The sequence below is a fragment of the Molossus molossus genome, unplaced genomic scaffold, assembly GCF_014108415.1.
Source record: "Molossus molossus isolate mMolMol1 unplaced genomic scaffold, mMolMol1.p scaffold_m16_p_2, whole genome shotgun sequence".
NCBI lineage: Eukaryota > Metazoa > Chordata > Mammalia > Chiroptera > Molossidae > Molossus > Molossus molossus.
Window position 1 is genome coordinate 50,530,206 of NW_023425355.1, and position 24,936 is coordinate 50,555,141.

At 36.4% G+C, this 24,936-nt stretch overlaps 1 protein-coding gene across 2 annotated transcripts in view; it reads right to left on the reverse strand.

The window, feature by feature from the left end:
• The window catches only part of CUL4B (cullin 4B), a 38,299-nt gene extending 14,932 nt beyond the window's left edge, over positions 1 to 23,367 (reverse strand). The window contains exons 1-14 of one of the 2 annotated variants that reach the window (XM_036270834.1): positions 23,313 to 23,367; positions 22,003 to 22,551; positions 19,759 to 19,874; positions 8,754 to 8,857; positions 8,180 to 8,249; positions 6,561 to 6,634; positions 5,603 to 5,765; positions 5,364 to 5,453; positions 4,991 to 5,073; positions 4,079 to 4,146; positions 3,020 to 3,138; positions 1,838 to 2,030; positions 873 to 977; positions 281 to 391 (exon numbers count right to left, since the gene is read on the reverse strand). In XM_036270834.1, coding sequence (XP_036126727.1) covers positions 281 to 391; positions 873 to 977; positions 1,838 to 2,030; positions 3,020 to 3,138; positions 4,079 to 4,146; positions 4,991 to 5,073; positions 5,364 to 5,453; positions 5,603 to 5,765; positions 6,561 to 6,634; positions 8,180 to 8,249; positions 8,754 to 8,857; positions 19,759 to 19,874; positions 22,003 to 22,551; positions 23,313 to 23,340 — 1,873 coding nt within the window. In that variant the 5' untranslated portion in view covers positions 23,341 to 23,367. The remainder of the gene's footprint in view (positions 1 to 280; positions 392 to 872; positions 978 to 1,837; positions 2,031 to 3,019; positions 3,139 to 4,078; positions 4,147 to 4,990; positions 5,074 to 5,363; positions 5,454 to 5,602; positions 5,766 to 6,560; positions 6,635 to 8,179; positions 8,250 to 8,753; positions 8,858 to 19,758; positions 19,875 to 22,002; positions 22,552 to 23,312) is intronic. The other variant, XM_036270833.1, reaches the window with a different exon arrangement.
• Between the last annotated feature and the right edge of the window lie 1,569 nt (positions 23,368 to 24,936).

The following is a 24,936-nucleotide window of genomic DNA, read 5'->3' on the forward strand; positions in this document are numbered from 1 at the left end:
ATCAAACTCTTTAATCCTATAGTAACCTTATCTCCTATTCAGGAATAAAATAAATGGGAAACTTTTATGCAAATAATAAAAACAAAAACTATGTTTTATTTTTTAAAAATCACAACAGCTCTGGATATGTGTGCAACAATAGATTGGAAACCTCATGAGCTTACTCAATTTACATTTTCATCATATGAACATAGAATAATTGACAAAATAGTAAAAACTAAGCTAACATTTCCCCCCAGAAATCAAAGAAGAAAATGAACAGAAAGAATAACAAACATACCATGTTTAAGTTTGGAGAGCATTGACTTTTCAGCATCTACAGATGCACTCTTCCCAACCAACAGGCGTTTGGCTAAATCTTTCTTATAGAAGGCCTCAAAAACATCCTTGCCTAAGTTAAATAATAAAACACAACTCTAACAATATTCCAATAAAAGTTCTGACAAAATTGCTTTGAAGTATTTAATAAATCACACCATTATTACAAGTTATTTAAATTTATACATCTTCTCCAAGATTGTTAAATGCAAGAAACATTAGAGGAAGACATTTGTATCACATATGTCAAAAGTTCCTTGCTATAAAGAATTAAGACTAAATTGACTTTTCTTTAGAAAAACTTTAGTCAACTAGTAGCTTTAGTATCAATACTCTAGAGATTAAAACAAGTAACAAAAACCAAGGCTCCTCATAATGGAAAAGTCAAAACACAGGGAAATTAAATACAAGGAATATAATAGAATTTTAAATATCTCAAATAGAATTTTACATTAACTCCCAAATAATACTCCCTCCAGGTTGCTTATACTTGCTAATTTCTCTGTTGAGTGCTATGTTTTAAAAGAAAAATATTAAAACAAAAATAAACTTACCATAGATAAATCTAAATATGATCATAATTTTATCCAACATTTTTTCAAGTTCCTCATCTGTAGCTTCTTTGTTGCCAGCGCGAAGCTTTGAATCTACATACTTAGCTAAAATGGAGGGAAGTTCGTTGTTCAGTGATCATGTGTATCCATAATGTAGTAGGCATTACATATACCCAAACAGAAGTATGACATACTGAGTTTTTCAATTCTTCAGAGGTATACATGCATTTTTTAAAACAATGTCACAGAGTTAGTAAATACACAGCCTTAACTCAAACCCAAGTCTTGTGGCTCCAGATCTAATGTACTTTCCAGTAGAGTGTCCATTTTACAAGGGTGAGCAATCTTAAACACTATGTTTCTACTAAAACAAACCATATACATTACAAAGTAGAAAGCAAAATTTGCAAAAATTTTAAGTGAAAGTACTACAGCAATGAAATTTCATTCTTTTTGCAGAGGATCCTAGGCCTTCTCAGAGTACATCCTCTTCTGACATTAAGGGGTATATTAGAAGCACTACAGTATACCACAGCCTTACATTAAATGGGCCCAGATTATTAGGTATGTTTTTCTCCTGGGCATTTTCCTTTTCTCACTGGCAATTTTAGTTTCTATCCTTTCTTGTACCCCTAACTGAGAGCCTCTAAAAACAGCACCCTGCCCCACCTTCAAATTGCTGTGGGCTTATAAAACAGATCTCAAGCTTATTATAAATAAAAGTAAATAAGGCCCAATGTACTGTCTTACATGAAAGAACATTATGTTTGACAGGTTGGCTTTAAGTCTTTCTTTAGCCTCAGGGACTTATTCCTTACATCCAGGTTCTTAGAAACTACCAGCTAAGCAACATCAAATAAACGGTGTTAACATATTATTACAACCTTGACAAAATTTCAGATTAACTGAAATTTTATGAATAAAAAAGAACATTAAATAACTGGAAGAAGAAACTAGAAAAATACCTATAAGTTCAGCAGGTTTGTTTGGTCTCTTATTAATGAATGTTTCAAATGCTTCTTTCATGGCGTTGATGAATTTTTCATTCTTCAGAAAACAAATATCAATTATATGGTCAACCTTATCTTTAAAATCCAGCAATTCTTGAACCATGGTTTTATCTTTTTCGGGATTAATTACAATAGTGCTGCCAAATGCCTAAACAACAAAAATTACCACTTTTTACTAGAATTTAATTATTCACGATGAAAAGAATCCCAAAATCATATTTTTTTTTATCCTCACCCGAGGATATTTTTCCATTTTTTGTACAGATAGAGTGGGAGGGAGAGAGAGGAAGGGAGAGAGATAGAGAAACATCGATGTGAAGGGACACATCGAGTGGCTGCCACCCGCACAACAAACCAGGGCCGGGGACAAACTGCAACTGAAGTACGTGCCCTTAGCGGGAACTGAACCTGGGTCTCTCCGGACCACAGGCCGACGCTTTAACCGCTGAGCCAAACTGGCCAGGGCCCAAAATCATATTTTAAGTAGGAATACATATTTTTAAATCTCAAAAAGTAAACTAAAGTTGTTTCTGAAGTCAGGTAAAGAAAAAATAACATAATAAAACATCTAGACTGATATCATTCATCTGTATCAAGGAAAAAACGGATGACTACTGGGTATACAATATCATAACGAGCCATAATTGTAGTCTCTAGGTGCTTTTTCATAATTTTAAAGAAGTTTTAAAAATGGCAATCTGCCTTCAGTGTAAGATTTAAGGAAAGAAATTTTGGATCCTAAAAAAGTCCTCTCCATATTCACTGCTATATGCACTGGAGCTAGAAATCATGGCAGATATCAAGAAGGTAAACTTTTTATTGCTCATTGGCCGTATAGCTATCATTCTCAGGTTGACTGCTCTCAAAACTGCCATTACTTAAAAAATATTGGGCTTGACTGGAATGGCTTAACTGGTTATGCACCCAAAGGTTGCCGGTTCAATCCCCAGTCAGGGCATAAACAGAAGACAACCGATTGATGTTTCTCTCTCCCTACCCCTTCCTTTTTCTAAGCATGCCCTCTAAGGATTAAAAAAAACTGGATCTAACAATTAAGAAATGTTTGCTGATATGCACTCTGGGTGTACAGATTATAAACCATGATGGAGGAAAAAATCACACATTAATTGTTAATACCTTAATGTATTCAATCCACTGTTGCAAGAGTACCTGAACTCCCCCTCGAACTCTACTGAAGAGCTGATACAAAAGAGATAAATCTTGAATTCGGTTTTCATCAAGAAGGTTATTTAAACCTGAAATTTGAAACATTTTGGTGTTAAAAAAGTAAACAGAAATGTCAGGTATTTTAGTGAAAATTAGGTTAAATTATTATGCAATACTGGTCTGAACGATAACTAGTCTGTGAATTTTATATAGAGATTTTCTTTGAATTAAATCCAAATAGACAATCACCTTTCCAAGTAAAAACCAAATATAGGAAACTTTAGCCTACAGAAAAGTAAAAATAATTGTGTAATGGTTTGTACTATTTAGCATGGTAGATCAGATGTATAAACCAATTTATAAAAAGTGGTTTACATAAATCCACATTATAAATACCTCACATGTGTAGTAGCCATATTATATCTGGCATTAGCATACATAGCTATATTTGAGAGTATTGGATATGATCTGCAATATATCAAGAACCATACGTTAATAAACCAAGTTTAAATGCAGTCCTAAGGTATTTGATTTTCAGAATGAAATAACAGTGTAACTACATTCAAGTTCTAAAATATATTCATTTTATACAAAAGAAAAGATGGTTGAAGAGAAAAGACTTTTGCCTATCTCTGGCATTATCAAAGTAAATGCAGGGTATACTCTTAGATCACTTAGCGGTGCTTGGTAGAAATGCTTGGTTTTATATGCTACGAACAAAAACACTTTAATGCAAAAAAGAATGACTTTCCTTACTGTAGTATTACAAATTAAGTCAAGAATTTACAAATTCCCACTGTTTCTTTACCAGTGTTAGTGAATTCCTTTCATCTCAGTTCCTGTATCTTTAAGGAAAAAGGCAGCTCTTGAAAGTTGACTGTGATGAATAGGAAAAAGGGGTTGTGTCCAACCTCAGAAATGCAGCCACCACATGCTATCAAGCTTTTAAAAGGTCAATCTTTAAAATTTGTTTCTAATTGTTTTCTGCTACCATTTTAAAAGTAATCTGATTTATAAATTGCCAATTACCTTTCTGAAGAATTGCTGTTAAGTGTTCACCTAGAAGTTGTTTTTCTACAGTAGCAATTAATGACTTCCTACAAGGAAAAAAAGTTTAGAATTATTGAGATTTGACTTTGTTGAAATTTTAAATCCTCTTCTGGGTGAAAAAAATCAAATAGCTCATTTTATGTTCATTTTAATATTCCTATCCTATGTATAAATTTATCGATGCTCAGCATTACTCTATGCCTAAAAGAAGGAAAAAACTTGATTTACATTATGAAATAAACATTTCCAAGGTCTTGCCGTGGCTGGCTATTTCAGGTTTCTCTGCTTTTATTAGGAAGGTAAAGAAACTATGCTGCTTACAGGAGCTACTTGCTTGGTAATATTTAGGGAAGCACAAAAACAGTTTCTCCTATGAACACCCACTGAATTTTCATCGGCCTGAAGATTTCAAAGATAACATCAGCTTCTAGTACTGTTTTTTTAAATATATCCTAAACACATACATGCAACCAATAATCATATCCTTAATCAAATCCAATTAACTAGAGAAAATAACAACTTGAAGTTTGCAATATAAAAACAATTGTTAAAATCTCAAATCATCCAGCTGGTGTGGCTCGGTGGATTAAATGTTGTCCCATGGACTGAGAGGTCCTGGTTTGATTCCCAGTCAGGGCAGATGCCTGGGTTGCAGGCTCGATCCCCAGTAGGGGGCGTGCACAGGAGGCAGCTGATGGATGTTTCTCTGTCACATAGATGTTTCTATCTCTCTCTCCCTTCCTCTCTCTTTAAAAAATCAATGAAAACATGTTTTTAAAAATCTCAAGTCATACCTGAAAACAGTTACTAACTTGTTTGAGGATGCCTAAAGTGCCTTAAGCAATTCAACAAAACAGGTTAAGGCTATTAGGCAGAGCATGTCATACTTACTGGGTGGTCTGATCTAAGTAAGTAATAAGTCTGTCTGCTTCTTCTTCTAGACGTTTGTTAACATGGTGAAGATATTCAGGAACCTACAAAGATAGTTTTTATATTATTTTCCTCCCCATAAATCATTCTGAAAGTATCAAGTCCACGAGATCCTGGGAGCAGCCCTGTCAAATGTGACAGGATTGAATCATATGTAAAATTATAGACAGAGTTTATGATCCAGAATTCTGAACTTTAATAAGAAAGAAAAGAAAGGAGCACCTAAGTGAGAGAAAAGCATCACAATGTTGGGAAGATAAATGCAAAGGGAAGCATATGTTCTATAAAGTCTATTGTGAGACACTGTGTATTTATTAATCATGATTTAAAATACCTCTCTTTCCTGCATTAACTTTTGGCCTTCAGCTGCATAAAGCCGGTTAGTTTCTTCCAAAAATCGTTGCTCAAAAGAATCCTGATAAATCTAGGAGTGAGAAACAAAATAAAGGAGTTCATTTATTCATCAAATATTTATTAAATGTCTTCTATGTGAACAGCACTACACATTTGGTTTTCACACATCAAACTAGGGATAGCCATCAGCTCTGTATTTAAGCGAAGTAGTTAACTTACTTGCAAATCAGAAAGCATGCTTAAAAGGCTTCGGAGTAAACTTCTATCAATTGCTTCACCGTTCCTTTCCCTCTCAATCAACAGAAGAATGCCATCAATTGTCTTATTCTGGACTTTCTGATCACTTATAATATGAGCCCTAAATAACTCCAGTCCCATGTCCCTAAAATAAAAAATATACATATATAATCTAAATTAATTAAAAATGATACCACTTCTGGAGAGACATACATATTAATTAGAACTCTAGGCTTTGAAGCAGTCATTGTGAAAGGATAAAATCCACACATTTAATTTTAAGTAACATTATTAAGCTAAAGTATACAGTAAACTCATTTTGTCTTTAATGAGAACTAAAGTTAAACTCCCGTCTTCCTCCATAACTAAATTTTGTTATATTATCTCCTTTGGTAGATTTCTTCCTTGGTCAAATTAAGAGACAAAATTAGTTCAGTCATAAAATGGTCTTCACTGTACTGTTAATCAAGGCTTAAGTGGTCATTTTCATCTGGCTTTAGTACTAAAAAATCAGCAACTCTGATAATTGTTATAGGTAGATGCTAGGTACATGGTGGCTAGGTACATTATAGGGGAAAGAGCTCATTATACTATTCTATTTTCATATATACATGAAATTTTCCATAATAATGTTAAAAGATAATGTGCAAACTATTGATCAGCAACAAAATAATACACACTCATAGATAATTCACAGCAAACTTTAATTCCCTTAGAAAAACATTATCATAAATTATTATAGGCTCAGGGAATGTTAGTTATCGCCAATATTAGCATAGATAAAACATAATTAAGTAAAACTGCTATAAATAAAAGTTTAGAAGCTAGATGTGAGTTTTTAGAATATTCACAGTATCACTTACTCGCTTCAATTAGTGTAATTAAGATTTCACTATGGTTTGTAACAAATCTTTTCAAAATTTTTTTCTAGCATCCTTACCAAATGGATGGTAGCATTGAATTCTGAAGAACGTAAGTTCTATCCAGAAACAAAAAAATGCTCCTGATCATGATCTGCCAATAAAATAAAATAAAAAGTCAATCAATTTTTATATTTTGTGAGGCTGAAATATTTTCTCTCAATAAAATAAGAATAAAATTGCAGGATTCACTTGAATACATACTGAACTACTAGGATCAAACATACAGATAAACAGATTTACCTCAGAATATACCCATGACCTTTTTAGTAAACTACTCTTATTGTCTTAATCCTTGCTGTAGTTTCCAGAAAAGGGACACTTAGAATGGTCCTATGGCCCTAGCAGGTGTGGTTCAGTGGGTTGAGCATCACTCCATGCACTGAAGGGTTGCCATGTCGATTCCCAGTCAGGGCACATGGCCAGGTTGTGAGCACAATCCCTGGTTGGGATGCGTGCAGGAGACAGCCGATTGATGTTTCTCTCTCTCCTCTCTCTAAAATCAATAAAAGCGTATTTAAAAAATGATCCTAGCCCTGGCCGGTTTGGCTCAGCGGTTAGAGCGTCCACCTGCGGTCCGGAGAGACCCGGGTTCGGTTCCAGCTAAGGGCATGTGCCTCGGTTGCAGTTTGTCCCCGGCCCTGGTTGGTCGTGCGGGTGGCAGCCACTCGATGTGTCCCTTTCACATCGATGTTTCCCTCTCTCTCTCTTCCTCTCTCTCCCTCCCACTCTGTCTGTACAAAAAATGGAAAAATGTCCTCGGATGAGGATAAAAAAAAAAAAAAAAAAGATCCTATGACTTCTCTGCAACTTGAGAAGAAACTGAGGTCTTGGCTCGGTTGGAGCATCATCCCGATACACCAAGGTTGCGGGTTTGATCCCCAGTGGGGCACATACTACACTCAACAACAAATATATAAATAAGTGGAATGAAAAACTGATGTTTCTCTCTCCCTTCCTCTTTCTAAAATTAATCAATAAAAAAAAATGTAACTGAAAAAAAAAAAGGAATCAAGGGGACATGCATATACTTCTTTCTCAGTAACACTGCTCAAGGAGAAGTTGCCTTAAATTGTACTTGCAGGGGAGGATGAATTTTAAGATTTTTAATTTGCAGAACATAAGGTATAAAATCACACCAGATTAGGGAGAAAGTAAAAGGTTGTGATGTGAATGAACTAAAATACAGGACCATCAGGCATCTTCACAGGTAATCAAATGGTAGGTAAGATATCCATCAAGATTGACAAAGCTGGTGTGGCTCATTTGGTTGAGCATCATCCCATGCACCAAAAGGTCACCAGTGCAATTCCCAGTCAGGGCACATGTCCAGATCCCCAGTAGGGGTTGTGTAGGAGGCAGCCAATCAATGTTTCTCTCTCTCCTTCTTTCTTTCTCTCTCTGTAAAATCAATAACATATATTTTTAAAAAGATTTACAAAATATAACGTTTTTAGTGAGATAAATACTTTTTGGTTAGGTGTGACAAAAATAAAAATGATCCTGAGGTACAACTCAAAGAACAGATACTGAGGCAGGCCCCTATTACAAAGCTTTTAAAACTAACATTCCTGTATCTGAAGAAATTTTTTTACTAACTACACTACTTAGCTGAAATGTAATACTTTTTCAAACTTACCATTTGTCTACAGTGGTTCTGCCAGCATCTATCAATCTTCTTTAGAAAAAGAACACTATCCAATGAATCCATAGGACATATGTCAAGGATATTTTAAAGTGCGTAGTACAAATAATATATGCAATGTAAGAGCACGTCTTAAATATGGAATACCTTACATACTAAATGAACCTGCATAGCACTTAATTATAGAACAAAGTGCCATTTCTTAAACTGTAAAAAAATAGATCTCATTAAAAATATCTTTTAAAAACAAGTCTTACACATAACTGAGCATTGTGTTTTCAGTTTATGATTTCCTTAGAAGATTATCTTTCCTCAAGTGGAAATTTATTAGGACAAAAAAAAGGTAAAGATATTAGGACCTCTATTTACATTAATATCACAAAGTAGACTTCAACCCTAATTAAAGCTAAAAAAAATAAGAAATTTGTTTCTTCCTTCTCTAGAAGCAAAATAAACAAAAATGACAAATCTACAAAACAGGTATTCCATTTCAAGCAGGATTAAATAGTGAAGGATAAGAAGGGAACAGAAGATAAAAATATAAGATGTTTTGTTTTTTAAAGGATATTCTCTGAACTGATGAATTTGTGCTTTGATGTGATCTTCACAAATCTGTCTCAGCTGTTTGTACAAGTTTGCAGAAATCTTGTAAGAACATAGATTTTCTACAGCCTGTAAGATTAAACACATACTTGTATAAGGAACGACTGGAGGGTTCTCAATTATTTACATAAATATTTCTCAATATTTTGGTATTTCTACCACATAAGCTGTGCATCCATTTAAAACACAAAGTAAAACAAGATATCAATGTGGGTGGTGAATTTTTCATAATATACCAAAAAAACACAAATTAATATATTGATTATGGCTGTAAAGGTTAAGGATGGGGAAAATCAACCCATTGAAGACATTCAATTTAAAACAACTGCTACATATAAATGCTGTCTTGTTCTTTAAAATGTCCATTGTTTTCATAAGCAGAAGTCCATTTTGAGTCTAAAAAATAATTTCATCAATTGTTTATCAGAAAGGTTGGGCAGTCTGATCACCACTGAATAAAAATTTGTACTTTGGTTTTCCTGAACAGAACAATGCAAAAATTACTTCTAGCAGTATTATAAGTAGGATATAATTAACCACTAAGAATTTTTCTCCATCATTTCAGTTTAAAAACATTTAAATAAATATAGGCTTTAAAATTTGAGCAACTGAATAAACATTAATTACAAAAGAAATGACTGTATTTTTACTTCATTCTAATAGTTGAATTGGTCTTCTTTTAAACTCAGCTCCTAAAAGGACAAACTTCAAATTTCAGTGAGTTTCTTGTTATGTATATCAAAAGATTTTCCAATTTAAAACAACAGCCATGGTAAAAGGATGAGCTCTGATATAATCTAGAGTTCCAACTAGTAATGACTTAAGTATAACACCAGGATTCCTTTCTTACCACTAAAGGAGGCAAAAATTCCATTAAAGTTGACTCTAAGGGAGCATCCAAGTTTTGTTGGTTGGAGTGGAATTTTATAAATATGTAGTTGCAAGGCATATTGCCAGTATGCAGGTTCAATAAATGAATTAGCAAATGAAAAGAAAATTTAAAGGAAACCACTTCTACCATTGATGGAAAGGAGTCACTACAACTCACCAGGAAACAGCAGTCCAATTAGATCTAGCAACTAAGAAGGAATAAGAAGCTGAGTCTCCATTGGCCACTTTCCATGGTGCCTTCCTTGGGTTAGGCCACAAATGCCTAAAAGGTGTCTTTATATTTCTTCATGTGCCTTTCTGTTCATATTGGTCCTCTATGGACTCGCCCTTCTTCCTTTAGGATTCTTCTTATTGTATCTTAGTGTTTGTTTTGAGTGACTCATTTTCTCAGCATTTTCATTTCCCTGGTTAGATTCATCTTCCTACTTCATCTTCTCCACATTTCCCACTCACTTCCAGTACTTCTCTATGTCCTACTTCTCCATTCCCTTCTGCTGTGTTCCTCATTCTCCCATATAGTAGTTCTCAACACATCTATTTTTCTTCTCACACAAGACAACATATTCCCTTACTACTGAACTAGGTCCCACTTCTTCCAATAAAGCTTTCCTTAACTGCCTCAGCAACTAGTGACTCACCTGGCACAATCACCAATCTTACCACACTGACTTGTCACTGAGTCAATACCACTTGCCTTCATGTATATATCCTGTCCCCCAATTCTCCTTAATGACAGAAAAAGACCATGTGCTCAAATCTCTATGTTCTTTAATACTTTTTGGGCTTTGAATCAGGTAAATAAAATACTAACACATCTATAACTAGCAATGTGTGCTGCACATAGAAGAGGTTTTTATAGTACAAGGAGAAAAATATAATTATAATACGCTGTGTTAGTTGCTGTGATGGGGATAAGCATAGAGATGAGGCCCCTAGTGCAGTTTTATGGTAGGAGCAAGTCAGGAAAGGCTTCCTGAGCAGAGGTAAAGAAATGAATAGAAAGCTAGTGGGAATAGTGAGATATATCCGGTCAAGGTACATACCGGGGTAAGCTGGACTTAATATGCATACAGTCTCACCTGTGTTTAGTTGGAGGGTGGCTTAAGATGTTAGAGGAAAGAAAAACAAGAATGGCAGGAATATCTAAAGTGAATTTTGAAGGTCAATTTGGAAGAGAACACTCTGCTTCTCTAACTTAGCTTTGACTGCTGAACATATAGACCTGATCTAGTAATTTCCCTTCTTCAACAACCTTCCATCAAGCTCTTCAAGTACAATTACAGAGAAATTCCATCATAGGTATAAAAAAACACAAAGAACTGAACAGTGTAGTATGGTGCAGGGCCTATTATCATCTAAGTAAAAAAAAAAAGAGAGAAAATGAATAAAAACACAGAGTTGTTTTTACATACACAAATAAATCTCTGGAAAGATACCCTCCCTTAGCAATATTTGTGGAGAGGGAAACGAGCTGGGGGTTGGAGGATGGGGTGAAACTTTTCACTACAGACTCTGTAATATTTTGGGGCTTTGAGATAGGTATACAGATATTAAGTATTCAAAGTGCTTAAATACTTGCCTTATCCAACAAAACACTTTCTATCTCCTCACCCCCACACTACACTTTTTATTTTAGCATGACATTCAAGGCTTAATCTTACTATTTTAGTCTCATGTGTGTTTATAATCTTCTACACACCCTGTGATCTAAACACTCTGCTTTCCTCACTTTTAAGCAAGATATGTTTGGGACAATTATGTGTGCCTAAAATAGTGGCTTCCAAAAATTTTTGAGAAATACATTTTATGTCAATCCACTGTACATAAAATAAATGTATGTGCCCTGGCTGGTGTGGCTCAGTTGGTTGGGCATCTTCTCGTGCACCCAAAGGCTGCTCATTTGATTCCTGGTCAGGGTACATACCAGGGTTACAGGTTCAATCCCTTCCACTCTCTCTGAAAATCAGTGAAAAAATACCCTCAGGTGAGGATTAACAAAAGAAGAAAAAGAAAGTTAAATCACTACGCAGAAGTTTGAGATAAGCTCTATTTTATTCCAGATCTTTGAAACGTACTTTTAGAAATGTACTAATTATTTTACATTCCACTAAACACTTTGGAAATCCCTGGAAGTCTGATTTAGTATAATTATTACAAAACTAACCTCGTTTCACAGGCAACTATTTGTATTAAACAGTCTAGATAAGAGTAATACAGGTCCCTTAAGTAAAACTATCTTTTCACTTAAGCTCACAATCATTACTGGTAAAAATGCTGCCTTAAATCCTTTTTGAACGTAATCAGATATAAAATAAAAACATTCTAGCAAGGTTTTGACCTTTCTTCCTCCAAATCCTAGCCCCTCCCCTCCAAAATCCACACGTCATATCAAAAATGTGTTTTTCTGAAAAAAAGACACTCCAAAGAAAATATAAACATGTAGGAAATTAACTGCAAAACTATAGAAGATAAAATTTGATGCTTTGGGGAATATAGAATTTAAGAAACAGCAAAGGCACAGAATACATCTAGGACAAGGGAAGGAGTAGAAATGGGGTGAGAAGACTAGAATAAAAAACAGAGTACTGCCCTGGCCAGAGTGGTTCAGCGGTTAGAGCATCGGCCCACAGAACAAAAGGTTTGGGGTTCGATTCCTGGTCAAGGGCATGTACCTGGGTTGCAGGTTCAATCCCCAGTCCTGGCTGGGGTCATGCAGGAAGCAACCAATCTATGTGTCACTTTCACATTGATGTTTCTCTCTCTTTCTCTCCCTCTCCCTCCCACCCTCCCTCCCTTCTGCTCTCTCTCTCTAAAAAAAAAAAAAAAAAAAAAAAAATCAATGAAAAAATACTCTCAGGTGAGGATTAACAAAAAAATAAATAAAAAGTATTCAAGTAAGGATAAACAATACAAAGAGTGCAAAAAATAAAGAATTAAATATAGTGCCCTGGCTGGTTGGCTCAGTTGGTTGGAGCATCATCCCATGCACCAAAAGGTTACAGGTCCAATTCCCAGTCAGGACACATACCTAGGTTGCAGGTTTGATCCCTGGTAGGGAAGCATATGGGAGGCAACTGACAGATCGATATTTCTCTCTCTCTCAAATCAATAAACATATCATTGGGTGAGGATTTAAAAAAGAATTAAACACAATAAAGGAAGAAATCCAGAATTTTTTCTGATTTAATAATGACAGAAATAAGAAAAATACTAAATTCCCACCAGGGTACTGACCTCTGGTCATTGGCCTAATGGGTTGCATCTTATTTTTCAAACCGTATGTTTAAAGAAACAAAATACATCAAAAAACTTTTCAACAACTGATAAGGCAATAAAATCTAAATTAAATCTCTTTTTATATCTAGTAAAAATGGCTAACACAAGATATTCACAATATATCAAAAACTAAGAATTTGTAGAAAGGAAGCCCAAATGATTTTTCTTTTTTACATATAGTAAAAAAGGGCTTAATTAAGACTGACGTTATCAAGACCTAAGAATTTGCACATTTTTTTAAAGCAGAAGAGATGGTAGTGATTAACAATTCGGTAAAAAGACGGGTAATACATTCATCTATTGATGGATACCTGAGTTGTTTCCATATTGGCTATTATAAATAATGCTGCAATGAACACAGGAATGCACATATATCTTTTGAAATAAATACCCAGAAGTGAAATTACTAGGTCATATGGCAGTTCTATTTTTAATTTTTTGAGGAACCTCCATACTTTTTTCCACAGTGGCTACACCAATTTACATTCTCCCCAAAGGTACAGGAGGGTTCCTTTTGCTCCACATCCTCACCAACACTTATTTGTTGTATTTTTTGTAATAGCCATTCTGACAAGTGTGAGGTGATATCTCACTGTGGTTTTGATTTGCATTTCCCTAATGCAGTGATTTTCAACCTTTTTATCTCATGGCACACATAAACTAATTACTAAAAATTCTGCAGCACACCAAAAATTATGTTTTTTTCTTGATCTGACAAAAAAGTAGGTATAATTTTGATTCATTCACTCTGAACAGCTATTGTTGTATTGTTTGTTTTCATTTTTAAAAAATATTGTTGAGAGTATTACAGATGTTCCTCCCTTTTTTCCCCCACAGCCCCTCTCCTCTTGGTTCCCATCTCATCCCAGGCCTTTACTACCCTATAGTCTATGTCCACAGGTGATGTATATATGCATGTAAGTTCTTCGGTTAATTTCTTCTCACCACCCCCCCACTAAGGTTCATCAGTCTGTTTCATGTTTCCATGTCTCTGTTTCTATTTTATTCATCAGTTAATTTTGTTCATTAGATTCCACATATAAGTGAGATCATGTGATACTTGTCTTTCTCTGACTGGCTTAATTCGCTTAGCATAATACTCTCCAGGTGCCTCCATGCTGTCTCAAAGGGTAAGAGAGCCTTCTTTTTTACAGATGCATAGTATTCCACTGTGTATATGTACCACAGCTTTTTTATCCATTCACTTACTGATGGGCACTTGGGTTATTTACAGATCTTAGCTATTGTGAAAAGAGCTGCTATGAACATAGAGGTGCATATATTCTTTCTGATTGGTGTTTCAGGCTTCTTAGGATATATTTCTAGGAGTAGTTTGCCATTATTTTATTTGACAATCTAAGGGAAAAGGATCAGTGCTCCTTTTTCCCTTAGATTGTCAAATAAATAGCCAGGTATTGCATGTTTTAAAAATGATTGTGGTGCACCAGTTGAAAATCACTGCCATGATTAGTGATGTTGAGCAACTTTTCATGTGTCTGTTGGCCATCTGTATATTTCCTTTGAAAACAACCTAGCGTTCATCAGTAGATGAATGGATAAAGAAGATGTGGTATACACACATACACACACAATGGGATATTACTCAGCCATAAAAAAGAATGAAATCTTGCCATTTGAGACAACATGGATGGACCTAGAGGGTATTATGCTAAGTGAAATAAGTCCAAGAAAGACAAATACCATATGCTTTCACTATATGTAGAATCTACAAACAAATGAATAAACAAAACAGAAACAGATTCCTACAGAGAACTGATAGTTGACAGAGGGAAGGGGGGTTAATGGATGGATTAAAAAGGTGAAGAGATACAAACTTCCAGTTATAAAATAAATAAGTCATGGGAATATAATGTAGAGCACAGGGAAAACAGTCAATAATATTGTAATAACTCTGTACAGTGATAGATGATAACTAGACTTATTGTGATCATTTCATAAGGTATACAAATGCCAAATCTCTATGTTGTATACCTAAAACTAATATGCTAACTATGCTTTAATAAAAAAGGGAAGCACTACATAACATGATAGACTAAGCTTAAAAACACCAACAGAGCGACAAGATAAACAAACTTACATAAAACACAATATAGACTAGCTATCCATCTCTGCTAAGAATCTAACTGCTCTCCTATAATCATTGACTGCTAAATTAAGCAACCAGATTTTACAGTGGATAATAACCTATATACTGAAATGGAAGAACTACTGGCTTCCAGTCTTGTGGTCATCTATTTGATAACTGAATCAACAGAAAGGTTCATTATTTAAGATTTATTTCACAAAAATGTAACCAAATAAGAGTTCCCATTATCAATACAGACAAAATTATTTTCCTCAGAATTGAAGAATGGACTAGGCTTGCCTTCCAAGATAATAGCTATACATTTACATTAAGAATAAATGTTATGCCCTGGCCAGTTTGGCTCAGCAGCTGGAGTGTCGGCCCACGGACGAGAGGCCCAGGTTTGGTTCCCGCTAAGGGCACCTACCTTGGTTGCAGTTTGTCCCCGGCCCCAGTTGGGGTCGTGTGGGTGGCAACCATTCGACGTGTCTCTCACATTGATGTTTCTCTCTCTCTTTCTCCCTCTCTCTCTCCCGCTCTATCTCAAGATAAATGCAAAAATGTCCTTGGGTGAGGATAAAAAAATTTTTTTTTCAATGTTACACTTTCATATATAAAAAAAAACTGAAATATAGAAGTATGTAGCCAGCTCCAAGAATGGTAAACGGTTTAAAAACACTAAACAGCTATTCATAAAAAGGCTGAGAACATGAGGAAAATAACTCCATTATTTAAAATATTACTTAGTAAAAAGTTACATGAGAATAGCAAAATTCCAGTTATTAAGCTATCACATGTAAAAACAAGATACATCCTTGAGAAAGTGCCAAGGGACACTGTTCCTAGAGAGCACCTCTCTTTTTCTATTCTTTTTTTTCAATTTGCCTAATGGTGTCTACCGATACATATTTAGAATGTAATCTATTTGTCAGCCAGCTGTTCTGGCTCAATGTGGATTTAGAATTTGAAAACATGTGTGGCTTTAGAGCTGTATAATAAAATGTAATCTAAGATAAAGATATCTTTTTTAAAGACTCAAGTTATTATTATTATCATCATCATTATTATTACCATCATCATCACCATTGATGACAGCAGAATATACAGCAGGCACTGCAGTAAGTACTTTTTTTCCAGTATTTTGTTTATAATTAAACAACCCTCCCATACAGGTTGTGCTCGTTTTCCCCATTTTTAAAATAAGAAACCAAAGCTTAGTGACTTGTCCAAAGTTATCATGAGTAGCAGATCTCTAATCCCAAGCAGGCTGATCAACTAAAAAGCAGTGCATGTAACCATACTCCTACCTGTAGTCAATTAAAAACAAGCTAACAAACAAAACAAACAAACAAACAAAAACAACATTAACCATTACCTCACTCTTACAGTGTTCACGATTGTCAAGGTAAGATAATTTTTATACTCAGGTATAATTCTCATTTAAAAATCACATTTAAAAGACAACCTTTGCTTACTGCAAATGCACTCAGAAGAGCATGCTCTTTTCCAGAAATTAAAAACTTAGGAGGCAGTACATGCAATCCACACTACAGACTTTCCTGCTTAAGCTTTAAAGCAAAATGGTTTTGCATACACAGAAAATAGTTCTGCATAGATATATGCCAAATAAGTGGTTACATCAGGGACAGAGAGAGGGTAGGATGGAGAATGAGAGGTTTGGAGAACTTTTGTTTGGTATACAACATACTTCTATATTGTTTCAATTTTAGGAGAGTACTTTTAAATTATATTCTAAGCAGTCAAAATCAAACAAACATCTGAAATTCAGATGGTATGAAATATCTTACTCCTTTTATCCTTTTATCCTCATTTTTGAACTTGAACATCTCAAAATAATCTTTTTGAGAATCCAAAGAAGGATTTATAAAACCATAATCAAAAACAACAAAAGAGCTGAAGATACAACTGCTTTTGACTTTAATATAGCAGATGTAGTAAATTACTATGAAAAACACAAATAGTGAAAAGATAATCACACTTATTTTAGGTAGAGGAATGCAACTGAACAACAGCAGGTAATAATTATTAAGTGCAAGAAAGAAAAAACATAAAAAAATATAAGTTATGAGCTCTTAAAACATAAATGGATTTAACAGAATCAGTTTATCAGGAAAAATATTTTTGAACCCAAAACCTCTAGAAAAATATTCAAGTAAGTTAACAACCACAATCAATATGTCATAAATATGAACTATACAAAGTACATTATTGAAATTAAAGATGCTGTACACAGTGTATCCAAATAAATACCCTATATATGCACAAATGAAAAAAAAAATCACCTTTGATAACGGAGCTTTTTCTCCTAAAGTCAAACTATTTGCTTTAAACAATGCACTAGTAAACACTGTAAAGTATATGATGTATCTGAAGTGCTGTGGTGTACTAGTGAGGCAACATGGTAGGTAAAGTGCACTGAACTAGAAACTTGGGCATCTTAGTGTGAGTCCCCTGCTCTGTCAATATGCCTCTGGGCTCATTATTTAACTTTCCTGAGACTCAGTTTCCTCATGAGTAGAATAGGGATACTAATTACTACCCTATCTACTTCACAAAGGGTTTCTATAATGCTTAAATGAGATAAGAGATGAACCTTTGTAGGCTGCCATGTGCACTATACGAAGATATTGGACCACATGATCTCTTAAGGCCTTTCCAACTCTAACTCTATAATTCTACTTTTATTATTGTACAACTTGGGAGCCATGTAAGTAATATACCAACATAGCCAAATGAAGTGGGTTTATCCTGAAGTAATAGCTTAGGTACTACTAATACCTGACACTTACATAGCATTATAATGCTTAAGATATCAGCACTGTAATGCTTATGGCATTACACAGCATTATTAGCATGGGTTGGGCATTGTTCTGAGTGTTTTGCATGCATAGACTCATTTCATTTTCACAGCAACAGAAGCTGGTGATCTCAATTGACAAATTACAAGTGAGAAAGCCACACTGTGGCTTATTAAAAAATTTGACTTATGTTTCTATATCATAGTGCTTCAAGGTGTTTTTCACATTTTATTTGACTCTTATAAGCAACCCCATGAGGTAATTAGGACAGATACTCTTTCCCCTATTTTACAGAGGAGGAAACTAAAGCTGAGGGAGGTTTAGTTCCTTACCCAAGATCAAAAGGGTAATTACACCCAAACTAGATCCTAATCCAGGGTTTGTCCATCATCATACTACCTCTGCAACTAAAATGAACAGATAAAAACCATGAATTCTGCCCTGGCCAGTTTGGCTCAGCGGTTGAGCATTGGCCTGCAGACCAAAGAGTCCCGGGTTCAGTTCCCGCTAGGGACATGTACCACATACATACATACATACATACATAAATAAATGCCAGGAGTTCTGCCCTGGCAGGTTTGGCTAAGCGGTTGGAGCGTTGGCCTGTGGTCCAGAGAGACCCAGTTTTGGTTCCTGCTAAGGGCGCATGCCTTGGTTGCAGTTTGTCCCCAGCCCTGGTTGGTCGTGCGCGTGGCAGCCACTCGATGTGTCAGCCACTCAATGTGTCCCTTTCACGCTGATGTTTCATCTCTCTCTCTCGCTCTCTCTCTCTCTCTCTCTCTCTCTTCCTCTCTCTCCCTCCCACTCTACCTGAACAAAACAAAAAATGTCCTCGGGTGAGGATACCAAAAAAAAACACACAAAAAAACACATGAATTCTTTTAAACTAAACAACGTATTTTTTATAAGCTACTCATTAATACAAAAACAAATTACAGGACTCTGAAACATTTTTATATGAAACTGCTGATGTTATAATGCAAAGTAACTTCTAGAATTAGTTGTGTCAAAAATACAGTAGGGCAGCCCTTGGCCAATGTGGCTCAGTTGGTTGGAGAATCATTCCCTGCACCCAAAGGTGGCAGGTTTGATTGCCCGTCAGTTTCTGTCTCTGTCTATCTGCCCCCCTTCCTCTTTCTAAAATCAATTTTAAAAATACAGTAGGGCAAAATATTTTGGTAGCAAAAAGACTAAATCAATAACTGTCCTTAATAGTATTCTTTAAACTAAACAATTCAAGTACAGAACCATTTGTTAAGCAAAAGAAACAAACTTGAATCTCACACCAAGTTGTTGGGCTACAACCTGCAGCTCATTTTTTGGCTAAAGTGTGTCTTGTAGCCCTGGAGGTAAGACGGACATAAAAAGAAAAAGAAATTGCAAAAGGCTAATAGGAAGGAGGTAGAGAAAAGTATATGGAGAATATCTGCATTTCTTGAGGCCTTTCCTATAAGTGAGTAACACAACTTAGCAAGAAGTACCACAATAGAATGACAATGTCACCAGAAATCATCTTTGGGATTTGGGTATAGGTAAAACCTCTGCAATACCAAAGTACTCCTAATTGTAAATCCGAATCAAAAGGATCCAAGATAAGCCCAATTTATACCAATATGATTATACCCATAGTTTATTAAAGTATGCATAAATTAATCAAGAAATTATAATTAGAGGGGAACTAAAAGGCTTCATAAGGACCCATATCAGGGATAACACTTTGTAAAGTATATGATTGTCTAACCACTATGCTGTCCACTTGAAGCTAATACAAAAGAATATTAAATGTAAACTACAATTGAAAAAAATTAAAATATAAAAAATATAAACAAAGAAAGTAAAGGCCATGTATATCCACTTCAATGTATGCTGACCAAATCTGGTTCCAAATTAATACATACCTGATAGAGTTCTTCCAAATTGTACTTAATCGAAGTACTATTCTGGATAGCTTCTACTGCTTCTTTCAGTTTCTGCCATGTTTCATCTGTGTAGTTTTCTGGTAATTTAGGCTTATCTAGATAGCATATAGAAGGTTGATATCAGAATCATATGTAGGATGAGCAACAGAAGGATCCATAAAATACAATAATAGTATTACTACTTTTTAAGGGTAAAAATGTGACTTTTATAATTATTACATCTAATACTAAAGTAACCGCTATAATTAGGTTTAGTATAAAGAATAAAATTTGAAATGGCAGAATACTATTTAAGTCATTTTGACTAGCCTATTAAAATGGAAGGTGAGGTTTTTTTTCTCCTATTGACTGTATTGCTTCAAAAAATAAAAACTCAAGAATGACATAAAAAAATAGCAATCTTGATCTCATTCCATCATGTATAAAACTTACTTCAGTCAACATGAATTTTGTACCTGAGATTTAAAATACTGAGTACCTATTATGTACAAGGTACTTTATAAACATCTCAATTTTCCTAATAATGCCCTGAGTTAGATATTATTATGCCTATTTTGCAACTGAGAAAACTAAGGCTGGAAGATTCATGTAGTATGGTGTGCCCAAGGTCACCATAATCAGTCAGTGGCAAAATTGGGATTCTAATCCAAGTCTGCTTGACCCCCCACATTTATGCAGGGTCTACAGAAATGGAGAGAACCATTTTTAATTCAGGTTTGAACTTAAACTACATTTATGAGCACAGTGAAATTTTAAAAAATTGAAACACCCAAATGACTCCAGAACCTATGTAGCATTTTCAGAAAGGAAAGGAAAGGAATATGCTAATCCAGGCTTTAAATTTCTTTAATCAGCAACAAGAATTTTTTTAAATTAAAACATCTAGATACCTTAATAATATATTTTTAGTTTAAGAAGGAGAGAAAGAATCCAAACAAAATCTCTGAAACCAGTATGCAAATACAATTAGGATCATAGTTTATCTCTTTAAAAATCCTTGGCTATTAAATCGATATATTTTAAGTGAAACAGTGAACACATTAGTCAATTACAATTTATATCTACTTCAGAGATGCCTACTATTAAATCAGGAAGATTACAACACTCTTGAGAGCCTAGGAATGGAAGAGGAGTGATAGAAAAATGAAAAGGTTAAAGATAAACAATACTATAACCCTCTGCTTAAGACAAAATAGAGTATATTCCGGATTTCCACACTAATGTTGAAAACACAAGCATGGAAAATCTAATTTTCTCAATACTGGTATTTAGTCTCAAGGCATTTATCTGGCAAATATTACTTTAGTTCATTCATTTACTTCTCCATTTAACAAACAGTTTAGCATCTATTACCTGCCAGGTAAGAGTGTTGAAAAAGTAAGTCAGAAAAACAGAAACACAGCCAACACATACATATTAATTCAGCTCAACTGACATTTTTTAAATTGTTAATTTTATATTTGTATCAATGCATTCATAATACTCTGAATCACATATCTCAAACACAAAAATGAACAAATTTCCCAAAAAGCTGCTGATCAGTACTTTAAAACCCATTTTAAAGGTAAAACACAAATGTAGTAATTGTTCCTATCTTTAGACTAGTGGTACACAGAGTTACTACTTTTGTGTATACACAGTATTTTCCACTTCCAAACCCTACCTTTGGGAAGAAATGCAGAGATCATAAATATTTTTCTCTAAGTATTGCTTCCACAATGATTTTCAAGAATACAGTATTTAACATTATAAATCTAACTATAAATCTTCTTTGAGCATGAAAAAATCATCATTGATACCTGCATTTCTAGGGACTGGAGAATGTGGCCTACTGAATCACAAAAATAAAAATCCCAGCAGTGCCAAGACTAACTATGCACCTGAAATAAAGAAAGCTCTTTAGAATACAAATTTCTCACCTGTAAAATCCGGCTTACTCATATCGATTGTCAATGTTATAAGGAATAACAGATTAGATACAATAGGCTGAAACAGTCCTCAAAATCCTGCACATAAACACCTAGTGTATGCTTCGGCACAAGGATACCAACCACCCCCGGAAAATGAACCCTCCACCCAAAAAAGGACCTCCCTCCAACTCACTGATTATGCATAAAACATTAGGCCACCTCTATACTGTTTAATATATTAACATAAATAGAGCACGTGACCGCTCAAGTGTCAAATCCTTAGTAGGTGATTATGGATTTTGGCCTTGGTTACCTTTAAAGTTCTTGATCACTAACTTCTTAGCAGAGCCAGGCTTGCTGTTAGCAAAGCTAGAGACGGTGGTAGAAGATTTAGCCAGGCCGTTTGCGTGATGCACCGAAGCCACAGAAGAGATTAATATACTCTTATTTTTAAGTTGCTGCTGCTGAGATGTTGCAGCAGTTGGTGAAGATGAGGAGGAGGAAGAGGAGGATTCCTCAGCCATCTTCGCATCAAACCCTACAAACTCCAGGGTGTCTTCAAAACGCAGCTTCTTCTGTATCGGTACGTGGCTGGAAGCAGCCAACGAAACCCCCACGCAGAAAGACGAGGTTGAAGGGGATGCCGAATCCCTAGGTTGTAAAGGAGGAGTGGAAGAGGAGGGAGAGGTGGAATCAAAGTCGTCTCTCTCGTTACTACTGTTACTGCCGCTACTGCTGCTGCTGCTGCTGTTTAACTTTCTCTTCTTGGTAGAGGTGGGCGGAGTGGTGCTGGTATTACCATCAGTGGCAGATCTGACCTCCTGAGCAGCAGCAGCAGCTGAGGGATTGGGGGAAGAAAAACCTGTTGGAAACATGAAAATAGCGGGGTCAACAGGCAGAGGAGCATCAAAAACCTACGTTTATATGCCTGCGTGCGTGTAGGGGAGAAGGTGGCAATGCTAGAGGGGGAAGGGAAGAAAGAAGAGAGGAGAAACACAGAGGACGGGAAGGAAAGTGAACGGGGTGGGGGGGCTACACCGGGGGAATGGGAGGGTTTGGGAAGGCGGATAGGCTGACACCAGGAGTGAGCAGAACGAGGGGGAGAGCGAATGAGAAGGCAGACAGGTAAACGGCCGTGCCGTCCGCCTTTCCTGCTTTTCGTTCTCTCTCTCCCCCTTTTCTGCAGGAGCGACTCAGTGAGTCTGTGAGGCTGCAGCTCCTCCTCCTTTTCTCCCTCTCTATGGGAGGGGAGCTGCCGTGGTTGGGGGGAGGGGAAAGAGAGCCAGAGCTTGTTATTGTCAATAGCACAAGAGGCTAAAGATGGCGCTACTTCCGGTCACGCGGCAGCGAGGGCGGGGCGGTGTCTAATCGGAGAGTGAGAGGGGGGTGGAGAGAAGCAATGCAGGGTCCGGCGGGGCGGGGGTGGTAGGCGGCGAGGCGGCGAGGCGGCGGGAAAGCAGCGGCACAGGCGCCCGAGATGCTCGGACTACCTGGCTCTCGCTCGCTCTCCCCTCTCACTCTCCCGCTCCCCTTGCCTGTCAGCGCTCTCCTCACCGGGCTCACGAAGAACTCCCACCCCCTCCTTAACGGTCCCGCGGAAGCTTCGCGCCGCAGCGCCCTTACCGGAAGTGACTGAGCAGACACTTTTCATAGCGCCCAGATCCTGAAGCCCCCAGGTCCGCAGGACTTGGGAGTGGGGGAGGGGAAAAGGGGGTAAGAAGTGGACTGGGAGGAGGGGCGGGCCTTCGAGACACCTTCGGAGCTCCTAATTGGAGCTTTCTGAACGTGAGGCCGGCGGGGGGAGGGGGCGGGGGTGGTGGAAGATGGAGCGGGAAGGATCCTGAAGGGGAGGGAAGGTAGTGATGGTGAGGGGCGGGGTGAGCTAGCTGGGAAAATAGGGGAGGAGGGAGAAAGGGACAGAGGGAGACGTGAAGTAGAAAGTAAGGGGAGGGAGAAGGAAAACTTTGAAAGAGATAAAGGAATGAGGGGTTGCAACGCAAGGAAGGGAGTAACCCGAAATGGAGAAAAACATAATCGTGCCATTATGTGTGCTGTTAGGGAGGAATGTCATCAGGTTAAGATAGGAAAGGAGAAGAAACAGAGTTTAGATAGTAAGAAAAGGAGTTTTTGATTCGATTGAGCTGTAAATTGTTTCTCTTTTATGTCAAGGACACCAATGACCTAGTACAGAACAGGGCCTGAGTCTTGATCCCTTTCTCAGTAATGTAGCTGCAAACCCTTTTACCTTCCTACCAGGAGCATTTTCTAAGATGGCTGGCCAGAGTTAAGGGTGCATTCTAAGGCCAAAAAACAGATGGTAACTAACACCCCTCTCACACACATACAACATAATTCCCAGGACCAACCCCGACCCCATTAGTCATTAACCCAGTAGTTTACAGACTAAATAAACAAAGCCACTTATTTTACTAAATCTCAGCTCACACACTTTGTCTCAAAGAAGTTTTAGGAGAATATTGTCAAAAACCAACGTTTTCTACCAATTATTCCACGAGCCAAAATTTTTAAACGGGTTACTCATAAGAACAAACCTCTAAATTTTGTTTGTTAAACTAGCAACAATAAACCTTGTAAATTCTCTGTTGGGAGTTTTTATTTAACCCGAGGGCATTGGAAAGCAGAGAACATAATGTTAAATAAAACCAAATTCGCCAACCTGTTGATCATTCTAACTGCGGAAACATTCAACAAGCATGTATTAAAAGACTTTATATGCCAGAAGCTATACCAGGTCCCTGACATTGAGAAGCCAGTGAGGGAAAAGAGTTTCAAAACTAATTTCCATAACACTACTATAATACATATACAAAGTGCTGTGGAAACAGGTGAAACAAGAAATGTGGGGGAATTTTGTAATAGAGTTTCAAGAGGAATTGATGTTTATGCTGGGTGTCAAACTGGGAGTTGCCAAAATAGAGAGAGAGAGAGAGAGAGAGAGAGAGAGAGAGAGAGAGAGAGAGAAAGGTATTCTGGGCAGTGGAAAACAGACAAAGCAGGAGTTGTGAGAGGGCCTGACCTGTTTGTAGAAATATGGAACATGTAGTGGGGCTGGAAAGTAGGATGTCTGATTGGAAGGAAGATGAGGCTGAAGAGTACTTGGAAACCAGCAAGCAAGCTGAGTTTTAAAAGCAGGGGAATTACAGGATTGTGGGTGTATTAAAAGCAGCTCATATACTATAATTTGAGATAGACCAATCAGAACCTTAAGAATAAATCAGTTTTCTAA